The 19,672-nt window shown below is 42.0% G+C and overlaps 1 protein-coding gene across 24 annotated transcripts in view; it reads right to left on the reverse strand.

Annotated features, from left to right (window-relative positions):
- Window positions 1–19,672, reverse strand: part of pleca (plectin a) — a gene marked incomplete at its 5' end in the record, with an annotated part of 119,775 nt that overhangs the window by 27,317 nt on the left and 72,786 nt on the right. For 7 of the 24 annotated variants that reach the window (XM_083925410.1, XM_083925429.1, XM_083925412.1 and 4 more), the window contains 7 exons: window positions 1,748–1,914; window positions 6,476–6,568; window positions 6,672–6,749; window positions 10,963–10,998; window positions 11,495–11,584; window positions 13,689–13,703; window positions 15,828–15,889. In XM_083925410.1, coding sequence (XP_083781536.1) covers window positions 1,748–1,914; window positions 6,476–6,568; window positions 6,672–6,749; window positions 10,963–10,998; window positions 11,495–11,584; window positions 13,689–13,703; window positions 15,828–15,889 — 541 coding nt within the window. Of the gene's footprint in view, window positions 1–1,747; window positions 1,915–6,475; window positions 6,569–6,671; window positions 6,750–10,962; window positions 10,999–11,494; window positions 11,585–13,688; window positions 13,704–15,827; window positions 15,890–18,532; window positions 18,704–19,672 lie in introns of those variants that run through there. The other 17 variants (XM_083925430.1, XM_083925415.1, XM_083925424.1 and 14 more) reach the window with 6 other exon arrangements.

The following is a 19,672-nucleotide window of genomic DNA, read 5'->3' on the forward strand; positions in this document are numbered from 1 at the left end:
GTTGTAGCTTTTAGCAACAAAAAAAACAGTGTTCTTGGAAAAAATAATAAAAAATCTAAAGTAGTTTGAAGAATGATTTCATTCCAACCACTGGTCATTCCTGATAACATCCGATTCTCTTCTTGTTGTGGGTTTCTGGTCGGACTTCTGCTTCAGTCGATCATTGCGGAGACTCCTCGCTGCAGCTGTTCAATCTCAGCACGTCCTGCTTCTCCTGCACCAGGAAAGACTCTCTGGCAGAGCGCGGAGCGTACCTGTGTTTTGCTACAACCTGCTGAGCCTCCAGTGAGCATACCTCAAGGGCAACCTGTTCTCAAATGAGCGTGATACACCCACACTGTCGGAGAAAACGCTCTCTCTCTCTCTCTCGAATGATGCCAACTCGGCTTGTACGTGCTATTTTTGTGCAGTTCTTTTTTTTTTTGTCCGTGCAAACACAAAGACTTAAAGGGATGCTCCACCCAAAATATCCGGTTTGTTTATAAAACGGTCACCTCCTGCAGAAAAATGTGGCTTTAAATCTTAGTGTTTGTGGTTTCAGCTGTGGTCAGCGAGAATTTATGTAAGTTACAATGGATCTTTATGACAAATGAGAAGAATTCACAGCAGAAAAAGGTTTAAAGCGAGGATAACAACCTTAAAAATCCATTCCTCCTGCTGCAAAAAAGATTTTTCACTGTCGATTTGTGAACCTTTTGCCCAAATATGGCTCAATAAACTGCTTCTGCCAGAGTTGCAGAATAGAAAATTACATTATTGCATAAGTAATGTAATAAATGAATTAGCTGATGTTTGGTTTACTAAAACACATGCACGTATATGTCCTGACAGGTGTGCTGCTGCAAAACTGATGATTTTTGAACTCCTGTCTCTGACCCAACTGCAATAAATAACCAAAGACACGGCAACATAAAATAGGACAAGAAAGTCTATTTATGTGTAACATTCATGTCCTACGGTGTTAGATGGTCCCAAGCCCAGGCAAGCTTTTCTTTACAGGTTTATTTCTGCATGATTTAAAAAGTGCTTCAGTGCAACACGTCAGCATGACGTCCCTTCTTAGATAATCATTTCGTCACTATTAAGATACATTTTCAGCCCCTTTTGCCAAATCACTTCAATGTTGGTTTCACATTCAGAGCAATGAGTGATTGGAACTTACTCCCAAACAATATTAAACAACAAAACGCTCGATATAGTTTTAAAAAATCACTTAAAGGAAATTATACTCCAGTGTCTAATGTTAGTTCCTGTAGTGAGTCGGTTGCACAGGCTTTTCTTATCACTAATTCTTTAGATACAGATTAATTCAGAGTCTTTTAATGTCTGTTTTTGGCTTTTTGTGTAATTGAATCAGTTATAATTCTGTCACTATTTGAGTATTGTGTTTAATATTTAGTATTTTATATTTTATCTTATTTTTAGTACTTCTGATTGCTCTGTACCGCTGCTACGATGACCTAATTTCCCCTCGGGGATAAATAAAGTTATCTATCTATCTATCTTAATGTGATTGTGTAAATTGTATTGTCACAACATAAAAAAGAATAGCTTAGCTACGCTGAAGCTAAAGGGGATCCAAACAAAACAAACAAACAAACAATATTAATGCTGTTAATTTCATCAAATCTATGGTGAAGATTTATGGTGAAGTACTTTCATTAATAGTAGTGGAAGTGACTCAAACCCCTGAACCTTGTCGCCTCAGGGCCCCGCTCTAACCCCCGTCTGCTGATCCGTGTCTCACCTGTGTTTGTGTATGATGGCGTTGAAGAGCTTGCCGTCCCTCCAGCCGGTGGTGAAGTTGTCGCAGCGCAGGCCCTGGTATCCCTCCACCATCCTCTGGGACCAGAGCAGCAACTTCTCTTTGGCCGTCATGTCGTCCGACTGACCGTTCACCTGAATGTCTGAGATCTGGAGGAGGAGACGGAGCAGCTGGTCAGCAATGGTTAACTTCCATTTCATTTCTTTATGAATCCTTTTCAGTTTGAATGCACTTGAAAACTTCCATAAGTGTTATATCTGTTAAATGCTTTCATGATAAAATAACTTTTGTCCTTTTGGCATTGGACTTTTCTTTTATTTCGACATTCCTGTATTAAATGTGACTGAAGGGCTGATTTATTCCAGATTTGAGATGAGTCACATTTGAAACCTATAAAATAATGCCCACCCCTTTTACTTAAAGGGCAAATGAAGCATTTAACTCACTGTTCTGGAGAGAAACACAAAGGCTCTGTTATTATATGCCACACAGCAGAAATCATATTAGTGAAAACGTCCATAATCGCACAAAGTTACACTGTTCCAAACAAAACATGTCAATAAATACTCTGGCTGCTGTGAATCAACGTTGGACTGTGCACCACCAGAACCTCTACAGGCAAATTCCTCGGTTTTAAGAGCTGGGAGGCTCTGACTCACAGGAACACACGACTAAAAACATCCTACAGCATCTTTATTTTTTGTGTGCATGAAAGACGACCACAATAAACCACATGTTTAATCAGTCCAGGTGTGCTTTAAGGTAAATTCAAGCACTCTGTTGACACATTGCCCAGTAGTTGATGTCTGTGCAGTATCTATAATCACATGTGCAAACGGTACTTATGAAAAGTCCTTGGTGTTTGTGTTGGTCTGTTTGGCGCACCAGATGGGCGGGCGGGGCTCTCTACAAAACACTTATGCACAAAAAAGTTGCAACAAACACAGGAAACCTTTTAAGAAGTTAATGTGTTTTGTTTTATTTTCACTTGTCTTGATGCAGAAAACTGCACAGTTCAAAAGAAAAATATCTGAAACTCGGATTTGGAGTCTGTATATCAATACTTGGTGATTTGTACTCAGATATAAGGCCAGGCAGCTTTATTTGTATAGCACTTTTCATACACAAGGCAGACTCAAAGTGCTTCACAGCACAACGTGTCATGAATTAAAATGCATTACAGAAAGACAAAGAGAGACAATAATAAAAACAGTGCGGACGTTAAAAGTGCAAAGATTTAGCAGAAAGCTGAGGTGAACATAAAAGTGTTCAGTCTAGTTGTAAAAGTGGTCAGAGTGGGTGAGAGTCTCACATCTTCAGGAAGTTTATTCCAGCTGTTTGTTGCATAATGACTGAAAGATGCTTTCCCTTGATTTGAGTTTACTCTGCGAACCACTAACAGATTGGCCCCAGAGGATCTCAGTGATGTAGAAGGCTTATGTAGTGGGAGCATATCAGTGATATACCTCGGCCCTAGACCATGTAGTGATTTATATGTGAGCAGGAGGATTTTGAAATCAATTCTCTGACGTACAGGCAGCCAGTGTAATGATTTAAGAATTGGTGTAATGTGCTCACATTTGTTAAGATATAAGACCAGAAAAAGATGTAAAAGTGAGGATAACCTGCTGTAAATTAGCTGCCTGTTGTACATTAAGCGAAGGTTGCATTCTAGTCCTAATAAATGCCATCTCTTACGGGAACAAGTGTGCCTTTATTACCACAATATACTATTTTCAGTGTTTCTCGGTATGCTCATGAGTCACGGCAGAACTAACATTTTCACTTAAACGCTCTTTTTCTTGCAGGAAAGGGCGGAGGATGGAAAAAAGGAGACATTCTTGCTTCTGCTATTTTCCCTTCAGAAGGGAAACCCCGGCGCTGCAGCGTACATGTGGGCACGAAGTGACTCAGAAGCTGAATGGAAAACAGGACCTCCGCCCTTGCAGCCTCTTTTTAAAAGTGTCGAGAGAATAGCGTCTCCCTCTCTCACACGAGGCGGGCCCATTATTCACGCTGGTCACCTGTGTGTGAGTAAACCACACCTGGGGACCTCAGAGGAAACTCCCCATTGTTTGTGATGGCTGTGATGTGCCAAAACAAAGAGATTATGGGTTTGTTATGAAGAAATAAAAGCTGCCTGATGACTGTGAAGTGCATCGACATAGAAGCTTTTTACTTTATCACTTGAACAGGATTCATGTTCAGTTAGATATCGAAGGATAATTCACTTTTAAAGCACGGACCAAATGTTGGGAGATCATTTCTATAGTTTTTCCACTGCAGTTTTTTTTAGTCCTGAGCGTCACGAACATGTCTCCTTCCAGCTTTCTCATGGGAATAACTGAGTCACACAGGACGGGGAAAGGGATCCCACATTCATAACCATCATACCCTTTATAGCATGGGTGTCAAAGTCAAGGCTGAATTATCTTGGCCCCTGGGATGATATTTGATTAGTATTAAAACCGGCCCCCAGGCCACAGCTGCTGGTGTTTTTCACGCACCAAAACTACATACATAACCCACAATGCAACGGTAGCCCGCGAGCTCACTGCAGCGCCGCAAGTGGGCCGCCTCGGCTTCATTATTCATCAGCATTCAGGGCAGATGTCAACTTTCAGCACCCCCCCAATAATGGCTAAACGGAAGGTGGACGATGAGAACAGGGTGTTTCAAGCTCGGTGGGAGGCAGAGCACATGTTCACAAAGCTGTGTGTCTTTATCTTGATATTAAGGAACATGTTTTATTTTTGAAGGACCTTTTCTTTTTTGCTGTTTGCCTGTTGAAAATGTTTTCACTTGAAATTACTGACAGAGCCATAAGAAAATATTGGATTATTCATTTAATCATTAAATATAATACGTACACTGTGTTAGGTCTTGGTTCAATAGGTTATATGCAACTTTTTATTATGTTTTAATAAACATTGGACCAGTCCGGCCCTCGGCTTGTAGCAAATATGTTTTTTTGGCCCTCCCAAATGTACGCCCACCTTTCTTCTTCCCAAAATCTACCAAAGCATCTGCTAAAAGAATATCCCAACACGCCTCCTCCCAATCAGGAACCTGCCTATTGACGAATGCTTCCCTGCAATGTGGCCTTTGATGCCACACAGTAGGTGGTACAAGCAATTTGATAGTGTTTATGTTTGAGATCTGGTTTGAATGGAACACCCTTGTTTAGATTTAACGGCAACCTACAGATTGGCACAGAACCACAGGAAAGAGTAGAAAAAAGACACTGAAACGGAGTGAAAATGAAAGAAAATCTTTTTTTAGTGTTTAGTCTTTGTGCACTGAAGGACAGGAAAAGCTGTGGTAGTTGTGTATAAGAGCCGAAGTGCTGCCAAACGTCCAATAAAGTCCATTTGGAAATGATTGACTGTTGGACTGCACTGCGCTGTAACGGCTGTGTCAACAACGGCAGGATGAATTGAGGCAGATGACTGAACCCAAAAGAGGGAACGGCACTCTGACTTTCCCTACCGTGCTGCGGAAGCAAACTAATCACAAGTAATGAAAGTAAACCGCATGAAATGTCTGGTACTCATACAAAGGGAGAATTTGATCTTATGTGATTATTGTGCAGTTTAAAAGGTAAACACCACATTTAGTTCAGGAAATGTGAGTCAGCTGTCCCCAACAGTTTAGCCAGTTCACTCTGAATACATGAAAGTAAATGCAATTTAAATAATGACAATAATAGATAATTGTATGTCCAACTAAGTAACTAACTAACTAACTAACTAACTGACTGACTAACTAACTAACTAACTAACTAACTAACTAACTAACTAACTAACTAACTAACTAAGTAAGTAAGTAACTAACTAACTAACTAACTAACTAAGTAAGTAACTAACTAACTAACTAACTAAGTAAGTAAGTAACTAACTAACTAACTAAATAAATAACTAACTAAGTAAGTAAGTAAGTAAGTAAGTAAGTAACTAACTAACTAACTAACTAAGTAAGTAACTAACTAACTAACTAACTAACTAAGTAAGTAACTAACTAACTAAGTAAGTAAGTAAGTAAGTAAGTAAGTAAGTAAGTAAGTAACTAACTAACTAAGTAAGTAAGTAAGTAAGTAACTAACTAACTAACTAACTAATTAACTAAGTAAGTAAGTAAGTAACTAACTAACTAACTAACTAACTAACTAACTAATTAACTAAGTAAGTAAGTAAGTAACTAACTAACTAACTAATTAACTAAGTAAGTAAGTAAGTAAGTAACTAACTAACTAACTAATTAAACTAACTAACTAACTAATTAAACTAACTAACTAACTAACTAACTAACTCCACTGCCGTAGTAACTACCCTGGCATCACCGGACTAATTTGTGAATGCGAATAAGATAGACCTACAACCAATCCGAGCAACTAAACACGACCTACAACTAATCACAGCAACGAAACATGACCTACAACTAAACACAGCAACGAAACATGACCTACAACTAAACACAGCAACGAAACATGACCTACAACTAAACACAGCAACGAAACATGACCTACAACTAATCACAGCAACGAAACGTGACCTACAAACAATTACGTTCTAACTACTACTACGTCTAGTATGATGCTCCTCTGTCAGTCAGCTCCTTAAACGCGCCAGCTTGACTGATTTGTCTGGTTTCCCGTAATAACAGCATTTTATAATAAAAGCAAAATTAGCCCTTTAAAGTGTGCAACATTACCTGGAAGTGAAGGATGATGGTCCATATCAGCCCCAGGGTTAGCTTGGGGTTTCCATCTGCAATGTCATCATTCCTGATGTTGACCAGTTTGACCTGAAAGATGCATGGATACCAATACAACTTTAGGTTTAAGCAAGAAAACAAAAAAAACTAAATGCTCCTTTCATCTAAATGTGAATTAAAATTGTTTTCTGACCTGTCTGTGTTTGAGAAAGTCCAGGGCGATCTGCACATTCTGCAGCTTGTGGAAGCGCATTCGGCCTTTCTCCCGCGGCTGCAAGAGACGAGAGAGACGCCAAAAACATCAGGAGGAGAGAACACGTGAGTGTGAATGATCAGCAAACAGCAAGGCCCCATGACTGAGGAACAGGTGTTTCAGTGTCCGGCAACACCTTTGGTGCTTAAAAACAAAGATCTAGTCTACTGTATAAAACTCATCACAGTCATGGTCTTAACTTAAAATGCGGCAAATTTGAAGTGCGATTCAAATTCTGCGTGGTTGTGATTCAAGCGTTCGGTCAGACCTGCGAGCAGATCTGACCCTAAATGACCCTGAAATGCATCAACAAACCAGCCAGGATGTCTGCGGGTGAGAGCGTGATAATGAATGACACACGGGCATCAGTCGCAAGCCTCGTTTTCCCTTAGATCTACAATCGTTGAGTCCGAAACGCTTTTTACATCCCGGACTGTCTTAAACTGTAGCGCAGTCCGATGGAGCAGAATCCATAAAGCATCTACAGCTCTGCTACAGTTTCCCCAGGAGTGATGGTGACATGCATTGGTGCTCTGCGTTTAAAGCTTTAAGCCAGTAGGAAGCTTTGTTGCAGAGTTAGTCAACATATGAGCAGTGATGAGCCTTTGTTTTCAGCACAGTGAGGGAGGGAACATCATAAACCGTACTGGTGGTTTGTATGTTCAAGCTTTAAACTAAAACTCGCGCAGACTTTCAGAGCTTAAGAAAACTAAAGATTGATTTCATATTTTCTGTCTATTCAGTAAAGTTCAGTTTGGTATTTAAGTAGCAGAGACAAGAAATAGTCTCGAGATAATTCAAGATGCATGTTTAATTATCTTTTTTATTATTTCCTAGCATATACTTAGACTGCTGTTTTCCTGCCATGCACCACTATCACTTTAGTATTTATTATCTGCACATAGCTTATAGTTATATATTATATTTATACTCTATTACTGCACTATAGTTCTGTTTATGTCTGCTCATTACACATATGTATCATGTCTGACCTCATCTGAAACCTATCACTGTCCACTTACATCTTTTCTGCACTACAGTTCTGTTTACACCTGTTTCAACAGTCTACTGCATGTTTACATTGTTTACATCATATACACCCGTTCACATGTCTGCTTACATCTGATACACGCATGTCTTTCTACATCTCACGCCGACGTTGTCCTCCGTATCTAACCTGTACTAACACACTAACACCCTGACACTTATTCTAACCTGTACTAACACACTAACATCCTGACACTTATTCTACCTGTACTAAGACACTAACATCCTGACACTTATTCTACCTGTACTAACACACTAACATCCTGACACTTACTCTACCTGTACTAACACACTAACATCCTGACACTTATTCTACCTGTACTAACACACTAACATCCTGACACTTATTCTACCTGTACTAACACACTAACATCCTGACACTTACTCTACCTGTACTAACACACTAACATCCTGACACTTATTCTACCTGTACTAACACACTAACATCCTGACACTTATTCTAACCTGTACTAACACACTAACATCCTGACACTTATTCTCACCTGTACTAACACACTAACATCCTGACACTTACTCTACCTGTACTAACACACTAACATCCTGACACTTATTCTACCTGTACTAACACACTAACATCCTGACACTTATTCTACCTGTACTAACACACTAACATCCTGACACTTATTCTAACCTGTACTAACACACTAACATCCTGACACTTATTCTACCTGTACTAACACACTAACATCCTGACACTTACTCTACCTGTACTAACACACTAACATCCTGACACTTATTCTACCTGTACTAACACACTAACATCCTGACACTTATTCTACCTGTACTAACACACTAACATCCTGACACTTATTCTACCTGTACTAACACACTAACATCCTGACACTTATTCTACCTGTACTAACACACTAACATCCTGACACTTATTCTACCTGTACTAACACACTAACACCCTGACACTTATTCTACCTGTACTAACACACTAACATCCTGACACTTATTCTACCTGTACTAACACACTAACACACTTATTCTACCTGTACTAACACACTAACACACTTGTTCTACCTGTACTAACACACTAACATCCTGACACTTATTCTACCTGTACTAACACACTAACATCCTGACACTTATTCTACCTGTACTAACACACTAACATCCTGATACTTATTCTAACCTGTACTAACACACTAACATCCTGACACTTATTCTAACCTGTACTAACACACTAACATCCTGACACTTATTCTAACCTGTACTAACACACTAACATCCTGACACTTATTCTAACCTGTACTAACACACTAACATCCTGACACTTACTCTACCTGTACTAACACACTAACATCCTGACACTTATTCTACCTGTACTAACACACTAACATCCTGACACTTATTCTACCTGTACTAACACACTAACATCCTGACACTTACTCTACCTGTACTAACACACTAACATCCTGACACTTATTCTACCTGTACTCACACACTAACATCCTGACACTTATTCTAACCTGTACTAACACACTAACATCCTGACACTTATTCTAACCTGTACTAACACACTAACATCCTGACACTTATTCTAACCTGTACTAACACACTAACACACTTATTCTAACCTGTACTAACACACTAACATCCTGACACTTATTCTAACCTGTACTAACACACTAACATCCTGACACTTATTCTAACCTGTACTAACACACTAACATCCTGACACTTACTCTACCTGTACTAACACACTAACATCCTGACACTTATTCTACCTGTACTAACACACTAACATCCTGACACTTACTCTACCTGTACTAACACACTAACATCCTGACACTTATTCTACCTGTACTAACACACTAACATCCTGACACTTATTCTACCTGTACTAACACACTAACATCCTGACACTTATTCTACCTGTACTAACACACTAACCTGACACTTATTCTAACCTGTACTAACACACTAACATCCTGACACTTATTCTACCTGTACTAACACACTTACACACTTATTCTAACCCGTACTAACACACTAACATCCTGACACTTATTCTAACCTGTACTAACACACTAACATCCTGACACTTATTCTACCTGTACTAACACACTAACATCCTGACACTTACTCTACCTGTACTAACACACTAACATCCTGACACTTATTCTACCTGTACTAACACACTAACATCCTGACACTTATTCTACCTGTACTAACACACTAACATCCTGACACTTATTCTACCTGTACTAACACACTAACATCCTGACACTTACTCTACCTGTACTAACACACTAACATCCTGACACTTATTCTACCTGTACTAACACACTAACATCCTGACACTTATTCTACCTGTACTAACACACTAACATCCTGACACTTATTCTACCTGTACTAACACACTAACATCCTGACACTTATTCTAACCTGTACTAACACACTAACATCCTGACACTTATTCTAACCTGTACTAACACACTAACATCCTGACACTTATTCTAACCTGTACTAACACACTAACATCCTGACACTTATTCTAACCTGTACTAACACACTAACATCCTGACACTTATTCTTCTTTTACACTTTATTCTTGTTGTTAGGTTAAAATGTCTTTGTATAGTTGCACTGTCGTTATTTTGCTGCTCTGTGTGCCCTGAATTGCCCCCCGGGGACAAATAAAGTTTTTTGAATTGAATAAATTTGAATTTGAATCATCCTGTTGCACACAGAAACTAGTTTGTTAAATATCTCCCTGACCCTGTTGTCGAATCATGAACAAGATTAAAGGAATTATTTATTTTTTGATTTTGTTTTGCGGCGAATTCTGAGATCTCAGCTGTACCGTATTGTCCTCTCAGTATATTTGTTCAAGGTTGCTCTCTTCACTTCGTTAAGAAAGTTTGATGTTAACTATAATTTAAAAATCATGTGTTACTTCACACATGATTCATCCCGACCATGAAATGTCAACTTAAACGATAACTGCAGAAATGATTCCACTTAAAACCTGCCATTGTACTTCTTATCTCTGACCCGACTATCTCGCTGATAAAATGGAAGAGGACCATGTTGACACAAAAAGGGGACAATACAGTGAGTGTGACTGTCATCATGCACAACCCAGCAGCCACCTGGGGTGGTGACGCATGCCACGCCCGAGAAGGCGGCCAGCCACAGTCCAGGCGCCACTCACCAACCGCACGTTCCTCACAACGTCACGTTCCCTTGGCTACCACAGCAAGAGCATCGCAAGAGAGGAAGGCAGAGGCACAGGGGGAGAGGTCAGGGCAAAGGTCAGCAGGAATTAGATAAAGGATAAAAACCAGGGCTCAAACAAGTCAGTGCAGAAAGGTTACGAGATGGAAGCAAAGAATGAAAATTAGTGTTTTAAGGCTACATCACCAGAAGGTGTGTTCCCCAAAAAAACAGTGCTTAGGTAAGTAAAAAAAGAAAAGAGTGCGCATAACCGCAGCATGTTCTGAAATGTCCAAAAACCTTGAAAGAGTCAAAGTCAACACATGCAAGAGTGGAGACAAGAAACCCAGCAGAATAACATCAGTTCAACATTTAGAGCACATCACGTTACAACGACCGGACAGTGAGAACAAATACGACAGCAAATTAGTCAGAGGTGCAGCGACAATAAGACAGGTTTGGACAGGACGGGGAGTCCCAGCAGAAGCAGATGTCTTAATATGTGAAGGTCAAAGGTCACTAAGGCTCACCAGTGTCTCTCCAGAGAGCACCTCCAGCAGGGAGATGAGGTTGTGTCCATCTCTGAGGTCCTCGTACAGGTCGGTGATGTGTCTCTGGGCCTGCGCGAAGAAAAGAGGGGACAGATGTTGACGTTTTTCAGTGATGTAGTATTGATCTATACATACGGTCACAGCACGGTGTCAGCAGCTTTTGTGTTCACACACAACACAAACAGCACTGACCACCTCAACACTACAAGCTGGAGGGATTCCACACTAGGCACGTTTGACTGAATCTGCAATGCCACCTAAAAGTAAATAAAGCAACTGAAAGGGAAGGACCTACACACACACAACAACAACAACAACAACAACAACAACAACAACAACAATGTGCCTTCTGCAGTAGCAACTGGGTCCAAATGTGTGGTTCTTTCAAAAGAGTATTTTACTTTTATTTTCATAGTTTTGGCTATCATTCCTATTGGGTAAGGCGTCGTTTTGCACAAGGGTTCATAACCAAGTTTAACGAAATATTTTAAGCTGAAAACAAAAGTGAGAAGAAAAATGTGTGCAAAACTCCCTCATTGCATAGAAAAAGTGTGTACACACAATTATCACATGATAGGTTGGACCTGAAAGTGGGTTTGGATGTTTGGAAATAGATGTTTTCAGTGTTTTTTGGGGGGTAATATTTCTCGTGTTGAGTGATTCCTGGGCCTGTTTGAAACATCTCTGATCAATTAATCGTCTTTTCTTCCATCATCCAAGTTGATAAGTAAATTATGTCATAACCAAGAAGGAAAGATGGGAGAATCATGAAAATACGACCCAGGATACAAAGACAAACCAACCCCTTCTCATCCCAACTTTTCAAACACGGACGGCTTATCAACGCACTGGGTAGCCCTGCGCGTCGACCTGTGACACTCTGTTGCTGTTTAAAACACTAGGAACACGGGGTTAACATTGTGAAATCAAACAAAACTGATTTTTAGTTTAGGCGACAATATCACTCGGTTAGGATTAGGAAAAGCTTGCGGCTAAGGTTCAATCAAGTATGTTTGTGTAATGTAACAAAAGTGACACATGGGACACACGTGACGTGAACGGGGCACACGGGACACAGATCACAGTCTACTGGGTGAGAGTCCTGCGTGTGTTGGACTCATCCACCACCCAGACCTCCTCCCCACAAGGACTTTGTTACTCCCAGTGGTGTCAAAGTGATCCAGTAAAGGGCCGTGTGGCTGCAGGTTTTCATTCCAACCAAGCAAGAACACACCTGGTCCAACAAATCAACTGTGTGAAGACGATTCGGGTGATTGCATGACTCAGGTCAGGTGTGTTTTTGCTTGGTTGGAATGAAAACCTGGCTACACGGTGGTGTAGTGGTTAGCACTGTCGCTTCAGTGTGAGAGGGTTCCAGGATCGCATCCCGGCCTGGGCCTTTCTGTGTGGAGTTTGCATGTTGTCCCCGTGTCTGCGTGGGTTTTCTCCAGGTTCTCCGGTTTCCTCCCACAGTCCAAAGACGTGCAGGTGTTAGGATAATTGATGACTCTAAAATTGCCCGTAGGTGTGAATGGTTGTCTGTCTCTGTTTGTCTCTATGTGCCCTGTGATAGACTGGCGTCCTCTCCAGGGTGTACCCCGCCTCACGCCCGATGTCAGCTGGGATCGGCTCCAGCACCCCCCGCAACCCCGACCCCGGGATAAGCGGTTGAAGATGAATGAATGAATGAATGAAAACCTGCAGCCACAGCGGCCCTTTACTGGATCACTTTGACACCCCAAACTCTGGAGAACTTGCTCTAAACGTATAATCATGCTGCCGATGGGTTTACAGTTGAAAGCATGGTGCATTTCATAAAGATCTAAACGGCAAAATCGTACAAACTTAATAAGATGTACTGATAACAACTTGTTGAACTTCTGAAACCACTTGCAGACGTTATGCATGCATCCTACTTTCATCAACCTTATTTGTAATTTGTTCTTTTCTATGATGTAAACTGAGTTTCAGAACATGTAAGGACATGTTGCACTGCAGAGAATGCTCTCACAGCACTAAGAAAAGTGTCCAAGTGTTAAAATGGGAAAAGAGGTCAGAGGGTAAGCAGCTACGGTAACATAGGGGAGGGAAAGAGGGTAACAATGTTAGCACAGACATGCAGGTAGAAATGAATGAATGTCCACTCAGCACTCTGCTCACTGACAGCACCTACCTCTGCCTTCCAGTGCTGATGGGAAAGGATGAGAGGACAAGATGCAGGGTGGAAAGAAGAAACAGTTTGATGAGAGAAGATATAAAAACTGCAGGGACTCGTGAAGGGAAAGAAGAACAAAAGACAAACATGCATGCGCTGGATGGATTGGACTGACAAGGACAGCTGGTCACTCTGTTTCTCAGTGTTGTTTTAATGAATGTAAGTGTGTTTCTGGTCTGGGTTGCTGTGAGATTCATAAAACACAGAGTGACGCCTGGTTTTCATTCTCCATAATCTGAAGAGATGTAAGACACGCTACAGTAGATGGCACTTTTGAGACAGCTGCATATGAAAATGGAGCGTTCCTAATAGTTTAAAGCGACGACTGAGTCCGAAACGCCTCGAGTCAAAACCGAGGGGATTTCCCCGACAAAGCAACGACGACTGAGGACAAAAGCCTGTGAGCTTTCTCGGATAGAGCCCCGTGTCACAGGACGCGCACCAAGGAAAGCAGACATTCCTCAAAGTTTAACACGCGTCAGTTCCCGTGTGAAAACAAAGACTGGTCGACTTGAACGTGTCGGTTGAGCAGCAGGAGAAGAGGCACTCCAGGTAGAGCCAGGCTCTGCTTTAATTTAACAGATGCTACAAAAACATTGCCTGGAAATATTATTAGCAGTAAACAAACAACTGCAATTTTGGCGTTTGTATTCTGAGATCTAGATTTCTAGTTTGGGCATCTAGTAAGGATGGAGTCTCCCTTAGAGAGAGGGGGAGAAGTTCAGCCATCCGTGATTAACACAGAGTAGAGCCGCTGCTCCTTTTTGCGTTGAAAGGAGCCAGTTGAGGTGGTTCAGGATCATCTAGTAAGGATGCCCCCTGGGCGCCTCCCTAGGGAGGTTTCCCAGGCACGTCCAGCTGGGAGGAGGCCTCGGGGAAGACCCAGGACTAGGTGGAGAGATTAGATCTCCACACTGGCCTGGGAACGCCTCAGGATCCCCCAGTTAGAGCTGGTTAATGTGGCCCGGGAAAGGGAAGTTTGGGGTCCCCTGCTAAAGCTGCTGCCCCCGCGACCCGACCCCGGATAAGAGGATGAAGATGAGATGAGATGAGATGAGATGATTCTGAGATCCCAATTTTAATCCTTATTTTGTACTTGTCTTGTTGTCGTAACATAACAATACATGAGCTGATCGCAGGCTAGTTTGACGTTTTATATGTGAGGGGCTCACATTTTACGGACAGGAAGAAGTTTCTTGTTTAATTAAGGGTCACGGGCCAGAACGCTTTAGAAACATTTGCCTCACAGTATCATGGCTGCACACAGATTTAGCATTGACCCATTGACATTCAGAGAAGGAGTTAAATCCTGGAGCTTCCTGTTCCCCTGCAGAGCCCCGTGAAGCCGCCCTGACAGTCTGGAGCCCAGATGTGAAACCCGATCGAGCCCGGCCCACGGTGTTGCCGTTCCTAAAGCGAGGCCTGCTGGTGTATGTGACTCACTCCCTCACACGCATACAGCAAACACAAATAGCATGTGTGGATTTTATTGTACAGAGCAGGGATTTGTTTGAAGGAATTGTTCTGAGTCGTGGGGTGGGGTTATATGAGGTACTGATACGCTGCCTCCATCAGTTAGTTTGTCAGTTTTGTTAGTTCTTAAGCCTTTAAAACACTAAAGTCACATAATAACACAAAATAACTAACTGATTGAGGCAGCGGTGGACCAGCAACCCCCGTGTTCGGGGAGGTAATATTACGTTTTTTGTCAATGGAGTCTAGTGGCTTTGACGAGAACATGAAGGGGCTGGAGGCATGTCGACCGTCATCTGCAGTAGGTGATAAACTGACAAAAAATCTGAACGCTCTCTTTTATCTTTTTTCCAAAGAGTTTACCAAGAAAGCTGTGGGGATTAAATTTGAACTGGCTCCATGTTCTGATATCAGTGAACTGCTTTCAAATCACTTCTTTCAGCAGTGAGACTCGATTAGATCAGACAGGAAAAATGTTTGTGTACTTTAAGCTCTTGTAACAAGGTGGGATATGAAAGCGGCCACTGGAATTTAACTTCAGCAAAACAACCTTTAGGGTCCTTTAAGGACCACTGGAGTCTTCGTATGTAGGAGTACTGTATCAGTGCTGACGTGCGCTCTTACCTTCATCAGGTGCTTGTTGACCCATTTTGTGAAGGTCTTTTTCTGAACTCGGTCCCGTTCATCTGTGGAGAGACGGACAAAACAGAAGCTCAGTTTGATCAAATGTGTCAACGCAAGACAAATAACAAACTTTATATGGTGAATTAAAAATATCTGATTACCCTGCAACAATAGCAAACTTTAAAATGCTCACAGAGATTAAATACCCAACTGTAGTAAGTTACAATTTTCCGCAGATCGATTTCGGTCACAGTGTAATGAATGGAAATCAGTGGCTGCCAAATTGTTGCCCATCATCACAGTTTGCATACGTCCACCAGTTGGGAACAAGTCGCCAAAGGGCAACTTTTTTGAGTTCTCGGACTGATTTATTTGAATGTTTTTTAGAGACCCGGCGCGATCAAAATAAGCACACATTGGAGTCATATTTCAAAATATACTTTTGTCTGCTTTCCCATCATCCTACATCCCCTAAGATTTACTTTGTGACCCCTCAGCGTGACTCCTGAGCAGGAGCTGGAGACCACTGCTGCTTCAGATGATAGCTGCCAGTAAACATCATTTGTATTTAATGAGCTAAAACACATAAAACCACAGTTATGGTCCCACATCTGATGAGACCCTCAGGGGAAAACGTCACTTCAATAAAAAAATAAACAAATAAAAGTTTTCCCAGAGTTACAAACTGATAAATATTTGTTCTTCCCAACACCAGAAACCAGAACACTGAACGTCAACAGAGAGCGCAGAAGATGCTTCAGGTGACACAGAACGAGACTCCCTCTTATGTTGGTTTAAAATCACTTCATCGAAAAAAAAGATGTCGTGTTTGTCAGGTGAGACACAAGCAAACAACCCTCAGATTAGCACCTACAGAACATGTTTCACCTTGCAGGACTGTTGCTGTTTTGGTTTGGATTTCACAGTCTGATTGTTACAAACGGGCCTCTCACATACCAGCCGGTGCTGCATTCACCGTGCAACGTTTTCCCTGCTATAGGAACACTTTCACCTTTTCACTGCAACGCTTCAGAAGAGATGTGTGAGAGTGGTTGTCAAACACAGAGGGCGGCATGATGTAACTAAACAAGTCTGACTTTGAACACGAGTGATTAGGACTCGACACAATGTGACTCACTGTTGCAGATTTGTAAATGTGACAGAGACAGAGAAAATCATTATGTTTCATGTTGTTATCAGCCACAGTGAGACGAGCTTGATTACATTATAAGATAATAACTGAGATCAAAGCTCATGCAAAAGAAGAAATGATCAGATGAAAAGGGGAACAGAGAACCCAATGAAGACAACATCGCGTGGCGCCAACGGCCATTTCAGGCTGGCATTATGTCGATGACTCACAAACACGCTTGTGACTGTTTCATTTTATCATGGATGCATGACTTTGCAGTCAGGTTGAGTAAGTTCTCGTCTCATCTCATCTTCACTCTCTTATCCGGGGTCAGGTCGTGGGGGCAGCAGCTTTAGCAGGGGACCCCAAACTTCCCTTTCCCGGGCCACATTAACCAGCTCTAACTGGGGGATCCTGAGGCGTTCCCAGGCCAGTGTGGAGATATAATCTCTCCACCTGGTCCTGGGTCTTCCCCGAGGCCTCCTCCCAGCTGGACGTGCCTGGAACACCTCCCTAGGGAGGCGCCCAGGGTTCATCCTTACTAGATGATCCTGAACAACCTCAACTGGCTCCTTTCAACTCAAAGGAGCAGCGGCTCTACTCCGAGATCCTCACGGATGGCTGAACGTCTCACTCTAGTTGAGTAAGTTCTGTAGAAAATAAATGTGTTGGCGTATTGTGATGCCATTTGATAAAATGTGAGGCATCAAGGTCGGAGACGTTTAACATTCCCAACCTCAAACCAATGAAACAAACGACACAGAAAAGCAAACTTTGCTCTACCGCTAACAAATAATGTGTTCGCTTGGCTGACACTTGTAGCCTGGAGCAGCAGACAGAGATGTGCGTGTTTCCTTTCATCCGCTGCTCGGCTAAAGAAACTTTGGAGATGAGGTGAGAGATATCGGGTCTCCTGGAGGAACATTGTTGTTTGTTCGCGGTGGTACGGCCGACCCTGTCACTCTGTTACTGAATAATGAAGCTGTAACGTGGAGCGTCACACAGAAGGAGGATGTTTATCTTTTTATAACTTTGTTTTTAGCGCAAAAAAACCCCAAACATGTCTGGTTAATGCATCTGATCACTGCATTAAATACATTGTTCTGTTCTGAACTCATTCAACTACAAAAAGAGCCGTGATTAAGACAAAAACAGCACATTTTTCAGTTCTTCTGTCTTTCTTCTGAGCTGCAAAGATGCAGAACAGTTAACAGTTAATATGAAATCAAGTCCTGCCAGATATCTTTACTGCTTAGTCGACTTTTTAGTCTCAAAACGGGTGTCATCATCACAGTTGACCAATAAAACGAGGACAAGCCATGACACATAAGGGGGCGTGTCCCGTTTGATGAAAGAGAGGCAGGAAAGTAGCAAAAGTCTATTGTATTTTTTTGACATTAAACTACATTTATGCAACTTCATAAAGACTTTCAACCCCTTATGATGGATTCAACGACGAGCTGAGAAGAGAACTAAAAAACTAAAAACTTAAAACAGCTATTGAACAATTCAGTTGCGGGGAAAATACAAAACGCCAGTGCTCCTGAAACAACGTAAAGAGGACAAACTCTACCTTTCCTGTGATCCATGGACTTGAGCATCCCCTGATAGTGAGAATCCTCTATGAAGACCCCGTCACTACCCACACTGTCAGAGGAGTAGTTTCTGAATCTGGGCTCCATCGCTACGCTGGCCTTATCTCAGTGATCGAAAAACAAAAAAAACAAGCATCTACAGGTTGAGCGGCGATGTTTGAAAGACTTCCACTTCTTCTTATTGAAACACAGCTTCACAGTGTGGTATCCTGTAGTTAAGTGGGAGTGTTCGAGCCACCGATTCAGTTCCTGAACACAAGTCTTACTCCCTCTTTCCTCCCTTTGCTCTGACTTTCTATGCTCCTTTTTTTTTTCACCAGCTCTTGCAAAATGCCTGCCTGCGGGCTATAATGTCAGGAGCTGTCACTCACCACAGTGATCTGAGGAATGAGGGAAGATTCTCCCCCTGGCCCGGCCCTGTTATGTAAACCCCCTGACCCCACCCACCAAACCACACCTCACCAAAGACCCTTACTCAGCACCCAACCAAAACAGACCTCTGCGTTGAGTCCATCCAAATGCATAGACACACTGACCTTACTTAACATCCCTGATTTTCAATGCGACAAACAACCAAATAAAGAAGAAGCTTAAGACCGCTCATTAAGACTAAGCTGTACAGAAATGGTCCACTGGAGCTTGTTAACCCGGGCTGAACTAGCTAGCAGACACCAGTGTGTGGTCGGAGGCGGGGAGGCTGGACATGCCACACAACACCGCAGAGCCTCAATAATGAAAAGACTGTTCGGGAACACAGAGGAGACCAGGCAGTGGAAACAACATCCACAGCCATGTCTCGACATGGTACAATCACAAGGAAAAACCTCGAGCATGAGCGCTCTTCCTCCATCAGGACGCGATTATGAGACTGGCACCGAGGGGGCTGCAGGAAGAATAGGAGCATTTAGAGATCTCTAATGAGAACAACCTGCGAGACTAACATTATACTTCAAGCATTTGACAATTTGGACTTTTTTTCTTAGATGGATTTCCAACCTTTTATAAAAGCTTCTGTTGAGCCAGTAACCACACTGCTGCAGAAGATTATCCCAGACAGAGCAGCTATTGTGGCTCGGTGGATTGACTGGACAGTAAGGCTCTGCCAATACCCGTTTTTG

This window comes from Echiichthys vipera (assembly GCF_963691815.1).
Source record: "Echiichthys vipera genome assembly, chromosome: 13".
Taxonomy (NCBI): Eukaryota; Metazoa; Chordata; class Actinopteri; order Perciformes; family Trachinidae; genus Echiichthys; species Echiichthys vipera.